The sequence below is a fragment of the Leptonychotes weddellii genome, chromosome X (genome assembly GCF_054177405.1).
Source record: "Leptonychotes weddellii isolate Sample4059 chromosome X, ASM5417740v2, whole genome shotgun sequence".
NCBI classification, from domain to species: domain Eukaryota; kingdom Metazoa; phylum Chordata; class Mammalia; order Carnivora; family Phocidae; genus Leptonychotes; species Leptonychotes weddellii.
In genome coordinates, this window is record NC_138385.1 from 25,903,488 (window position 1) to 25,916,345 (window position 12,858).

The following is a 12,858-nucleotide window of genomic DNA, read 5'->3' on the forward strand; positions in this document are numbered from 1 at the left end:
GGATCATGACCTGAGCCGAAGGCAGACGCTTAACCCACTGAGCCACCCAGGCGCCCAGGAAAATCAGTTTGTTTTTTATAGTCACCCATTTTATGCAACATTCTTGATTCTGGGTAATTTTTGATAATTTCTAAATATCAAATCCATGAGAAAAGAATTTCAAAATTGACCTCCATCAAGACTATTTAAAAGAATGTAACCCAGACTTTGAAATCAATCCAAAAGGAAGCATTCTAAAATGTTTAACACAAAGGCAGTATCACTGGAATAAGTGGGAAGAGCATGACAAACCTGATTACTTTGAAGTGATTAACTATGTGTGTATTTTTTTCGGGAATGTTTTTTAAAACCTGTTGCTTTAAGGGCGCCTGGCTGGTTAGTGGTTTAAGTATCTGCCTCCGGCTCAGGTCATGATCCTGGAGTCCTAGGAGTCCCAGGATCGAGTCCTTCAGCAGGGAGTCTGCTTCTCCCTCTGATCCTACCCCCTGCTTGTGCTCTCTCTCTCTCTCTGTCAAATAAATAAAATCTTTAAAAAAAAACAGCTTATGCAAACTCAAGGAAATTGATTTGGATTGTCCTTTATGGACAGTTATTTTGTAAATGGGTATTACATGCAACTGATGAATCACTAAATTCTGCCCCTGAAACTAATAATACACTATATATTAACTAAATTGAATTTAAATAAAATTTTTTTTAAAAGAATTATGTACTTATAAAGTTAACCAAGATTTAATAGTAAATTTTGTGTTAGAATTTCCATCAGCTAGTCGTATATGTTTGAGTCTAAACCTCCCTCAAGCTGACGGTGAGAAATTCAGGTTATATGGAGTCTGAATATATACACTTTAGAAAGAACTCCTCTTTTGGGAAGTTCTCTTTGAAGTCAGCAAATAGGAGCAGAAATCCTTAAGTCCCAGTATTAGCAATCTTATTCACCTTGGGGCAGCTTAAAAGAGTTTGTTAATATGAAATGTCAGTTTTTATGGGAGTCTACCTTTGAGATCAGTCACTCAATAGATTGGAGATTTGGAATCTTGGGGTTTCAATGTGTGGGCAAGTCGTTTCATTTTCCTGAATCCATCCGAATTTCCCCATCTGTAAAACAGGCATGGGAATGCCTACTTGCAGGTTGCTTCATGAATCAGATGGGATAAAGTAAGACCAATGCCACTAATAAATAATCCTCATGGTTTGTGTTTTTTGAGAACTTCCTGTGTGCCAGGCCCTATTCTAAGGATTTCACACGTACTCGCTCACTGTATCCTCTCGGAAATCCTAGAATCTCTATTTTTCAGTGAAGGACATGGAAACACACAGTACAGTTGACCCTTGAACAGCATGGGTTTGAACTGCATGGGTCCACTTATATGTGGAATTTTTTTCGATAAATACAGTACTGTAAATGTATTTTCCCTTATGATTTTTTTTTTTAAAGTAATCTCTACCCGCAATGTAGGGTTTGAACTCACGACCCTGAGATCAAGAGTCACACACTCCACCAACAGAGCCAGCCAGGGGCCCCTATATTTTTTCCTTCCTTATGATTTTCTTAATAACATTTTCTTTTCTCTAGCTTACTTCATTGTAAGAATAGGGTATATCACACATCTGACATACCCAACGGGTGTTACGCGATTGTTTCTGTTATTGGTAAGGCTTCCGGTCCATGGTAGGCTATTAGGAGTTAAGTTTTGGGGGAGTCACAAGTTATACGTCGATTTTTGACTGCACAGGGGTGGGGGGGCGTTGGTGCCCCTTGCCCCCATACGGTTCAAGAGTCCACTGTATATGGAAACTCTTTGAAAGCTCTGAAACACATTAAACAAATGTAAACTATTGTCTCAGTTCTCCCCAAAGTACACTTTCCCTTATTGATTGAGCCGAAGTCCGGGAATGCGAGCACCATTCAAAATCCAAATCCGCGTCTTGCTCCACCTGTATGAAAATGTTCTCTTTCGCCCTCTAAGGTCTCCGGGGACTACCATGATGGTCACCGTGGTATATGATAACTCTGAGGCGACGGAGCTGTGTGCGTCTCAGCACCTCTACCTCAAGCCCATAGCAAAATTGATGATCAATGTCTTGCTGCCAGAGAGCTCAGAACCGACGCGGCCCTTCTCCAACTGGGAAGTGCTTGACCAGCTGAAGAGCCTGATCTGCCCTGACCAGTTCACCACCGTTCGGCTCTCCAAGAGCACAAAGGACTTCATCCGATTCGAGGGCGAGGCTGAAACGCGCAGTTTGGTTCAGATCTTGAAGGCCAAGTTACATGGGAAGATCATCAAGCTGAATGGTTTGAAAACAGACTTAAAAGTCGTGGCTACAGATGCCCAGGGAGAGTGGGAGCGCTTCCCCAGGGAAAAGGAGGCCTCAGCGAGTGATGGGGCCGAAGAGCAGGACCAGGACAAGAGCCCAGATTCGATCTATTTCGAAGGCTTGCCCTGCAAATGGTTTGCGCCCAAAGGCTCCAGCGGGGAGAAGCCCTGTGAAGAGATCCTTCGGGTGGTCTTTGAGAGCTTTGGGAAGATCAAGAATGTGGACATCCCTATGCTGGATCCTTACAGAGAAGTGATGACTGGTGGAAACTTCGGGGGTTTTAGCTTTGGCTTGCAGACGTTCGAGGCCTTTATCCAGTACCAGGAGTCGACTGACTTCGTGAAAGCCATGGAGTCCCTTCGAGGGATGAGGCTGATGTTGAAGGGAGATGATGGGAAAGCTCTGGCCTGTAACATCAAGGTAAGAAGTAGCCAGAATTTCTTTCCTTTCCCATCATTCGGGTGGTCCTGAGCAAAAGCTGGAAGGAAGCATCTTAAGGAAGCATTCCTTAAACCCCATTAGGCTCTGATCAGTAGCTGATGTAGAGATTTGTGTTGTCACTCATAAATGGATGTTTAAGAAGAAAACTAATCCTGATGTGGACATTCTTCTGCCAGCTATGGTTTGGAAGGGATGGGTCTTATAATCTGGGGTCCTGCCCCAAACTTCTTGAGGGCACTGAAGAATTCTTCTGGCCCTCATGGAGCTACCTCTTATGCATGTTCCATCTGACGAGTTGCTGAGAGAGAGGATCCATGCAGTTTGAACCCACGGGAGAGCAGGTTACTCCCCTTTACTCTTGGGGGCAACAACTTACATTTTCAGGATGTCTGTCAGGTAAATTGCTGGAACATTCTCTCAACAAACTGGGCTCCTTTCCTTTCAAGATCATCCTGTCTATCCAGTCACGCCACCTCATTGATGTCTGAACGCTTGGCCACCTCCTTTTTGACCTCTTAATCCAGCAGAGGAAAAGATGCAGCTAAATACTCCTTATTCTCTCAGTTAGCCTTGAGCATGAATTTGGATTTTCAGCTTAAGTAGCTTCCTATGTATGAGTGTGTGTGGTGTGAAACTACTTATGTTAAAATACATCTTTTAAAATTGTGAGCTATTCAGCCAGACAAAAGATAGAACACGTACTATAGTGACCACCCATGTGCCCACCGCACGGCGTAAAAAAAGAAACATCCCCCGTGAGATGAGACACCATCCCCCTCCCTCCCCGCAGAGGTGGCCGTGATTGTGAATTTGGTGTTTAGCATTCTTGTGTACATTTAAAGGGCTATTTTTGCCTCCTTTTATTTTTTAAGCAAATTTGTTTGTAGCACCTTGACAGGACTTTTACTTCATTTTGGGGATTTCCAGAGTAGCTTAATAATCACTACAGTCTGATCTCGTATCCCATCAGGTCAGTTGTCTTGCATCTTTGCTTCCCCGATCCTTCCTCCACCCCCAAGCATTTTTTTTTTGCCTATTTTTGTCTCTGGCGACTAAAATACCTGAACTCAGTTGATCTTAATAACGAGCCAGAGGTAATAAACTCACATCCCTCAGAGCCTGTGCCCATAATGACACGGTGATGCTGTCTATAGCTATATGAGAACTCCTCAAGGGTTCTGCCGAAGACAGTTCTAGAACCCACAGGGCTGTTGTGCAGGTGACCAAGAAACAGCGGAACAGTATGGGGATGGGGATGCGGGGAGGACATTTTGAACTCGCCAAGTTTTGAGTTGTTCTGTACATACTGGTTTCATTTCCCTGGCCTGGGACACACCCAGCCAGCTGGCAGACTTTTCTAATGGAACTCTGAATTGTTTGTGGGCAGGTTATGTTTGATACAACCAAACATTTCAGCGAAGGGGCTATAAGGAGGAGAAATCAAGAAAGGCTAAAGTTACAAGAGCTGGAGGAAGAAAGGAAAAAAGTAAAGAGAGACGAGGAAGAGGCTGCAAGGTGAGGAGACCAACGTTAACCAAGAGGGGTTTTCACTTGTGACGTGTGGGTTTGTTCCTTCGGGTGACTGGCTGCACTCGACAGATAACATTGAGGGGGGAGGTGGCAGGAATTGGTACAGAAATGGAAAACTCGGCAGAAGCCCACAGTCTTCGAGCTGTGCTGTCACAAAACCAAAATGGCCAAATGATTGAAAATGAGAAACTTAAAAAGAAAGTTCTCAGGGAGAACAGGTAATGAGCTAGATTAAGATATCTTACAGTGAAAATCCTAGCCCACCGAATTAAAAAGTTGACCAGTTTACCCCAAATTTACCAAAGTTGACCTTGCCTACTAATTTAAAATTTAAAAAAAAAATCTTTTTAGGTCTGGGAGAGATTTTCTTGGTCAACAGTCAAAGCAAGCCCTTGACAGGAAGGCATGGATTTCTTGGCCTTCTATTTCTTGTTGGCTTAAGTTCTTTCGGTGAATTTGAGGAGCCTCCGTGTTTATTTCTTTGAGCTTATCCTTGTTTCCTAATTTAGGGAGTCGAGCCTAGAAAGGGCTATTGGATTGCCAGAGGTTTGCCAAGAAGGTACAAATGGGCTCTCAAAACCAGTTTTGCCTCTTGGCCCCTCCCCTCGCGTGTTTATTCTTTGAGTCATGTAAATTAGAGTCATTCAAAAAAGGAGATAAAGAGTCCCCTTCCGTGTGCCTTTCATTTTTTTGGCTGGCGGGGTGATAGGAATTGCCTGAGATCATGTCTGTGAAACTCAGCCAGAGTTTGAGCCCACTCAAGGCAACTATCCCCCCAAATTTCCGGACTAAACATGCAGTTGAGATAATCTTCCAGCTTTTGGCTAAGTCCTCACTCAGGTGATTGTCCCTTCTTTCCCCTTCCCCACGGTTCCATAAGGGCCCAAGCAAAACAGTTTAATTTTTCGGAAAATACCAGTAAACAAAGCCCATATTCTCCTAAGCCAGTATGCTTTTATGATAGTGTCCTGTGTTAAGTAATAGGTACCAAGGACCAGTTCTCAGCCATAAGAGTTTCTGAGTGCCTTGATTTCCCTTTATTTATAAGCCTACTTAAAGCCAGCTCCATGGAAGGTTTTGATCTCGGAGAGAATGAAATCACCACTGTGATGGCTAAATCCACAAGCTGGACTGCTGGTGGTTTGAGAGAGTGGGGACTTCTAGAAGCCCCTTCTTTGAATTCTGTAGCCTTCTTCTTGTATACTCTCTCCTGTACCTGCTTCTAACTGACCAGCTCAGTTTTGTGCCCTTCCCCTTTGACTGATGCACCAACGGTGTCTTATTCCCTAAGTTGTCTAGGTCAAACCCTGGGGTTAGCACTGCATGATTCCGGGAAACCTAAATGATCCGTGCCCCCCCCCCTCCCCGGCAATGGGGAAGGAGCTGGAAGGAGAGCTCATGCCTAATCCATGCCTTCTGAATGATTGAATCTTAATCGTTGTCCAGAAAAAGAAAAGAGGAGGAAAGGAGAGCCCAGGAAAAGAGGAAGAAGGCCAGGGTGAGGAGACGAGGCCCGAAGGAGAGAGACAGACGCCGGCACAGGAAACCCAAGGCCCGAGCCCCCGCTGACAGCGCCCGGGAGCCCGACTCTTCGGAGGGATGGGAGGAGCGGAAGTTCCTCCTGGCCCAGAGGCGGGTGGAGGCTCTCCGGTTGCTCCGGGTACTCTTGAGGAAACTTGCAGTAAGGCTCTTTCTCAATCCGTCTTCATGTTTGGTAGGTACCTGATCTTTCGGAGACGCACTTTGACACTGACGCCATGGCCCATTTAAAATCGACTCCATGGAAGACTCTTTGCCTTCCTTGGGGTTTGTTTTGAATAGGCTGATCTCCAGTAAACCCAACTGTGGATTTACAAAGGGGGGGGGGCGCCCAAATGCTCAACACAGCTGTGTCTCACCCCTGAGGTCTGGCACACCCACACTTTGTGGTCCTGAGCTCTGGGACTGTGCGACCCTGAGCAGGATAGCTAGTGAATCTACTCCTCTAGGCTCCTAATGCCAGGGGGTGGGGATGGATGGCGTGGGTGTTACGTTGGTAGGAGTCTTCCATTAACTTGACTTGTCCATTCATCTGCAACGGGTCTGGATGGAAAGGAAGAGCCTTGGACGGAGACCTTTGTGTAGTGAGCTCCAGTTAGTCTAGTCTTAAACTATTTGCTAAGGAATTTCTGACCTCACAGAGCAATTTGTTTTGTTTGGAGAGTTTCCATTTTGGAGTTTCAGGGTTTTGGGGGTTTTTTTGCCCCACTTTACTGACCTCCTAAAGAGAACCAGATTCCCGCAGATGGCCCGGAGGAAAGGCCTGAAAGGTTCCCAGATTGTTCATTTAAAAATGCATATTTAAATATGCAGAGTGAACGGCATCAGGATCAGATAAGAGGTCCTTTCATGGATATCTGCATTCCCAGCCTTTCTCTCATGAATGCAGACGACCAACCTTAGTGAAATCAGGATCAGAAAAATCTCGCATTTACATTTATAATAAGGCTTGCTGAATCTTTTAATTTACCGTGATGACCTCCAGGGGTGACTCCTTTATGAGAATTTGTCTCTTTAAATGGACTTGGTGCCTAACTCTTGGCCCCACCGATGGGGCCTCACACTGCTGACGCAGTCCCTAGGTTCGAATCCCGGGTAATGGGTAGGCACTGTCCCGAGGTGCGCCCCGTGTGAGCCCGAGCACAGGGTGATCTCTCCCAGCAGGGTGGGGCCCGTGGGTGACCTTTCACTTGGCCTGCAGTTCTGCAGAGCAGACATCACAGACCAACCCATTGCCACGGCCACACTTTATACCTGCCGCTTTGCTTCCGACTGAAGCAGGTGAGGGGGTACAGCTCAGGGACATCCGCACCAGCAACCCATGGGAAGAGGCTGGGATGACAAACAGAGGCAGGTTCTCTTTTAAACCAGTTGATTCCCTTTTAGACACACATTTCACCCATCAGTCTTTTCCTGTTCTAGGATTTTCTGGGAAGGCTGTAGAGCATTTCTTATTCCTCTTTCTATCCCCAGCCCCTAGCCTAAGACCTGGAACTGTAAGTCCTCACCAGTTTGTGAACAAATAAAAAAAAAAAGGGGTCATGTGCTTTGAAGGTACCTAAATCGTGGCGCACAGACCTCCATGCAATATTGTTCCTAATTTGGATCTACCTTACGTGTTAGAAACCTCTTCAGGGGCGCCTGGGTGGCTGGGTCAGTCAGTTAGGCATCTGCCTTCGGCTCAGGTCATGATCCTGGGATCCTGGGATGAGTCCCGCATCGGGCTCCCTGCTCAGCGGGGAGCCTGCTTCTCTCTCTCCTCCCCACTCGTGCTCTCTCTCACTATCTCTGTCTCGCTCTCTCAAATAAATAAATAAGATCTTAAAAAAAAAAAAAAGAAACCTCTTCAGAACCACGTCAGAAAGCCCAGTTTTCTTTGAGATTTTTACACTGTGAGGTTTTTCATGCGAGATTTTAACCTTTTTCTTTAAAGGTATCCACACAGTTTAACCCACGGGGGGTAGATGACGCAAGCCCAAAAGTGAATCATGCTCCAGGGAACACGTTGGAAACTCTGAAGAAAGAAGAGTTAAACACTCAGTGTCTTCAAAATCAGGAAGAAATGCCAAAATATCAGGTTGCCAAGTCAGATAATAAACGAAAACAAAAAATGAAGAAAAGAACTAGGGCTCACTTACGTAAATCTTCCCACCACCTTGGGAGAAAAAAAATAAGATATTCAGCTAGAAAAGAGAGAACTGGAAAATTATTAACTGAGGAATACAATCACAGTCTGGTCTCTGACCAGAATTCTTTGCGGAATGCGATGATTCAGGATCAGTCTCTTGAGAAAGAAGACCACTGCAGTTCTAATAAATCCAATTCTTCCACATTATTTGAGCCAGACCATGACAGGAAACAGAAGATCTATGAAACAGATGAATTTATTGATTACCTATTAAACTACTATCAAACTCCAAAGTATGCCCGGATCTGCCTAGAACCAAGTGACATAGCAAGCCCATGTCAGTGGCAGAGGGCTGTCCATGCTAAGGGAAATGGATTTCAGATCAATCTGAGAAAACGTAAACATCACTCCAGCAGTCTGAGCCAAATGCAAAACCTGGCAACAAGAGAAAACCTGGTTCAAGAAGATGACTGCCCATCAGAGATCTGTACCAAGGATCTTGAGCATAAACCACAAAAGAGAGGAAAAGTGGATTATGCCAAAGCATGGACCAAGGAGTTAAAAGATCATTGCCAGGACACAGCTAGTGAAACTGGTGATCACCTGCCCCCAGCTGATGGAAAGAGCCATCTGTTGGAAAAGACGCAAGCTTACCAGGTCAAAGATTCCAACTCCCCAAGTCAGAGCCCCGTTTCCTCACCCAGCCGGTCAGCCGACTTAGATTTGGAGTTGACAGATTTCTTAGAGGAAATCAGTAGTGATTCCGAGTGCTTTAGTGAAATCCTTAGCATAAACAAAGAGGAGAAAGTGAGGTCTGTGGCCACAGATGATAGCTCCCCAGAAAAAAGATCTCTTGATGACGAGATCACCACCAGCGATCGAGAAATTAGGGCACGTCTGCAGACCTTGTCTTCAAAGTGGAACCGTCATGGGGAGCACAGCTCCTCTAAATCCAAGCTGAGGAAACCAGGCGAGAGGTCCAAGTATGAACTGAGATTTTCATGGCTGGAGGGCGAAAACAGTTCCAGTAGAGGTGAGAAGAGCACCAGCAAAAGGAGGGCAACGCTAGCCCCCAAATACTTGTTCGACGAAGGCTACTACCACCAATCCGGTCCTAGCAGTCTGTTGGACCACATCACAAGGAAGAGGAGGAGGTTCAGCGACAGCACGTCTGGCCGGCAGGTGCACTACGGGCCCGCTCACGTGCCAATGGCATCATCCAAAAGTGCTCATGTTTTCTATGTGGGGGATTTGCCCCAAAGAAGAGAGACTCCACGGAAGTGGCAATATAGCCAGGAGGCCAGAAGGTTTAAAAGACACGAGCATTCTAGAGAGTCCATGCTGAATTCTGGTAATTCTTATATTAGACATAACAGTCAGGAGCCCCTCGACTACGGAAGCTATTTTGGAAATGGCTACACTAGTTCTCTATATTTTCAAATGTTTTGAAGGCCTCTTAGATCAGAAACACCCCCATTCTCAGCAAACAACGTGCAGGATAGAACATTTAAAACCAAATACAGTTATGTGGTTAGCAACTACAGAGAAAGAGAGCAGCACCACTTAAGAGCTTGAGCAAGGTCAGATGCAAAATCCTTTCTCTTGCCAAAGTATGAAGCATAAATGACTGCAGGTGTGTTGGCAGACTTTGAGAAATAGGAAACATCCAGATTCCAAAGGTTGGCAAAACAACGGGCCTGTACAACTCGATCCAAGGACAGACTTTTCTACAGTTTGGCTGCACCCTGAATCTGGTGCCAGGGAGGAAGCAAATGAGCACCGCGAGGAGTCGATAGCCCTCTGTGGCTCTCTGGCTGTTAGAACATCATCATTTAGTGTCAGCTGTCTTCAAAGGGGACAGCAGCGAATGGCATAGGATCTTTTTACAAGTGCTTGAATTGGGTCAGAAACGCCAGCCACAAAACTGTCCTGACTTTTATCTAGAAATAACTGCAGGTAGCAGAAGAGACGACAGCTAGAACACATCATAGACTTCTTTGTGACATTGGAAGGTTTCGTGACCACCCACCAGAAGGAAATTAATCTCATTCGTATGTTCATAGTACTCAAAAGAGTTGTCCTTTGAGAAACGGACCTTGGAAGAATCAACACAAAGGGGCTCGGATTGTCCTTTGAGGCTTAAACGGATGGTGGACCATTCGCGGAGCTGTTTTTGGAAGAACCCCCACCCCCAAGTCATTCCATCCTAGAAAAGCAAGAGAATTGAAGTAAAATGACCAGTGGGATTTGCAAAAGGCAACGTGGAAAGATCCCGGGACACCACTAACGGCACTTGGGAAGATAGGACATGGCAGTATTCCATTTCAGGTTATGTAATTCTTTCACTCAGGGATGGGTGACATCAGTTTGTAAAAAGCCACTGACTATCCCCGAACTGACTTTTATAAAACATTAACAAGTGCCTCCTCAATCCTCAGTAATGCCATGGAGTTAGGAGGAGTCAAGGGCAAAGCCCTAGTTTTCTAGCTGGGGAAAAATGGTATGTGTGCAGGATTTGTAAACTCTTAACAGAAGCAATTTATCTTTTTACCTACTGGTTTTGGACTTCTTGAATATGTTTTTAAATGGAGATATTTTATAGATTCGTAAAGACTTACATCTTAATGCAGTGCATGTTCTATTGAAAGCTCGGCTGATTCATTCTGCCTTATATAGGATTTAGGACCTCAGGGGCAGGAGATGACCTTCTTTTTTTCCCCAACAAAGCTATACCTGACTCGGCAGTGGGAGACATCAATGAGATCTCCGACTGGCTGTGGCAGGAAAAGGAGATTTCCATTCACAGAAGTAGTGGAAGGCAACATTTTCATAGGGCATGATTCATTTCAGTCTTAACTTGACATTCTGTAGAAAAGTACCAGCTGGTAGGGCCAAGGGTAGGATGCTGGCCAGTGTGGTTGCCCTGAATGACGAGGCACGTTCTGTGCTCAGAACCAGCCCCTTGAGCAGCCTGATACCTGAAGGGGCTACGCCATCTTCTAATTCACCGGAAGTTAAGAACCACATTGTTTCATCGATCTCTTCTAATCACATGTAATCAAGATATGCTAGTTCATGCAAAAGTTCAAAAATGAATGTAACGTAGCAGGTCATGCTTATTATTAATAAGACAATAACTAATGAATGATTTGTGGGCTTCCATGTATTCAGTTCCACTTTCAAGCTAGTGACTGCCATCAAAACTAGGTTTGGCTTGTCACATTTGAAAAATCGCTCATGGGGTGAGTGCCTTTTCTCCTCGGAGGACTAGCAAGGACTATTAATGTTCAAAGTACTGTTGTCCAGAGTAGCCTTTTAAAATGCTAAGAGCTTGTATTTTGTCAGACAAATATTGGTAACTAGGTATTTTGTCTCCTCCAGTGAGACCCTGCCTCATTTTTTTTTTCTTTTTTTTTTTCATGTTTCATGCCATTGAAACAAAGAACATCAGGGGTTTGTAATGGAAAGCAGTTATGCTTGTTTTGAAAACAATTTCTTCATTTCTTCTGCCATTAGATAATTTTTCTTTGCAGAGATTTTTAGGCATGAAAACAATTTGCTGCTCAGTAACCAGACATAAAAGAAAGAAAGTGCAGAATACAGCATGTGCAATTTTGGGGGGGGGGGGCATATAATAGAACTGGTGCTAAGTCACTTCTATCTAATATTTTATCTGGTTTTGTTTGTTTGCTAAGTACCATCCTGGGGCCTAGAAGTAAGTAAAAATACTGGTTTCATGTTTACTCTCTGTACAACCTTGGATTTTTATATGTCTTGTGGTAATGCGTTTTAGATTTGAATACACCTTTTTGTGTGTGTGTAGGCCTTAAATGAGGAAGAGAACAATTCATCCTGTACTTTTCAGTGGAATGAATGGCTTAGTAAGGAATGAAATAGAACCGAAAATATTGTGATCACTTTCTATTAATTAACATTGTTCTTCTTCGTTGTGCTGTTACTTAAGTGGTGCAAAAGTATTTTCTCGTATCTTTTTTCTATGACCTATTAAGTAAGTAAGGGCCTGAACTTTAAACTCTGTCTTTTTAAATAGGTGTTTTCATGTGTTTCCCTTGTATGTGCTGCTGATAGCGCTTTAAGAAAACTAAAAATCTGTCAATGTCTTTTTGTTCAATTTGTTTGAATTTCTCAGGTAGAAAGCCACATAACCTGGTAATTTTGAAAGTAAGAACCAAATAAATGTATTTTTATTTGTTGCAAGACTGTTTAAACTGTTTTAAATAAATGCTAATAATCCCACTGGCAGGGGGCGGGGGATGAGTTTCTACTTGTGCTAAGCTGCTTTGCACTCCTGTGGCCGACCCTTTGTCTCATTTGCATTGTTAGAGAAATAGTACATAGTTAATTTTCAAATATATTAAAAATAAAATGGTCGTGGTGACTGGAGTCTGTTCATTTTTTTTTTTTTAAAGATTTTATTTATTTATTTGAGAGAGAGAATGAGAGAGAGCATGAGAGGGAAGAGGGTCAGAGGGAGAAGCAGACTCCCCGCTGAGCAGGGAGCCCGATGCGGGACTCGATGCCGGGACTCCAGGATCATGACCCGAGCCGAAGGCAGTCGCTTAACCAACTGAGCCCCCCAGGCGCCCTAGAGTCTGTTCATTTACCATGCACATTGGCTAGGATGTTGCACATCTCCAGCATTTTCTATGAAAATATATACACACATCCAGTTTTAATATTCTTTTTTTTTTTTTTAAGATTTTATTTATTTATTTGACAGAGAGAGACACAGCAAGAGAGGGAACACAAGCAGGGGGAGTGGGAGAGGGAGAAGCAGGCTTCCCGCCGAGCAGGGAGCCCGATGCGGGGCTCGATCCCAGGACCCTGGGATCATGACCTGAGCCGAAGGCAGACGCTTAACGACTGAGCCACCCAGGCGC

At 44.4% G+C, this 12,858-nt stretch overlaps 1 protein-coding gene across 1 annotated transcript; it reads left to right on the forward strand.

Moving 5' to 3' along the window:
- The first annotated feature begins 1,777 nt into the window (after window positions 1–1,777).
- LOC102735580 (A-kinase anchor protein 17B) lies at window positions 1,778–12,361 on the forward strand. Its single transcript, XM_031036833.2, has 4 exons — window positions 1,778–2,739; window positions 4,148–4,275; window positions 5,737–6,004; window positions 7,763–12,361. Exons 1-4 carry the CDS (start codon window positions 1,897–1,899, stop codon window positions 9,404–9,406), a joined length of 2,883 nt encoding a protein of 960 aa, XP_030892693.2. The 5' UTR covers window positions 1,778–1,896; the 3' UTR covers window positions 9,407–12,361.
- The last annotated feature ends 497 nt before the right edge of the window (window positions 12,362–12,858 follow it).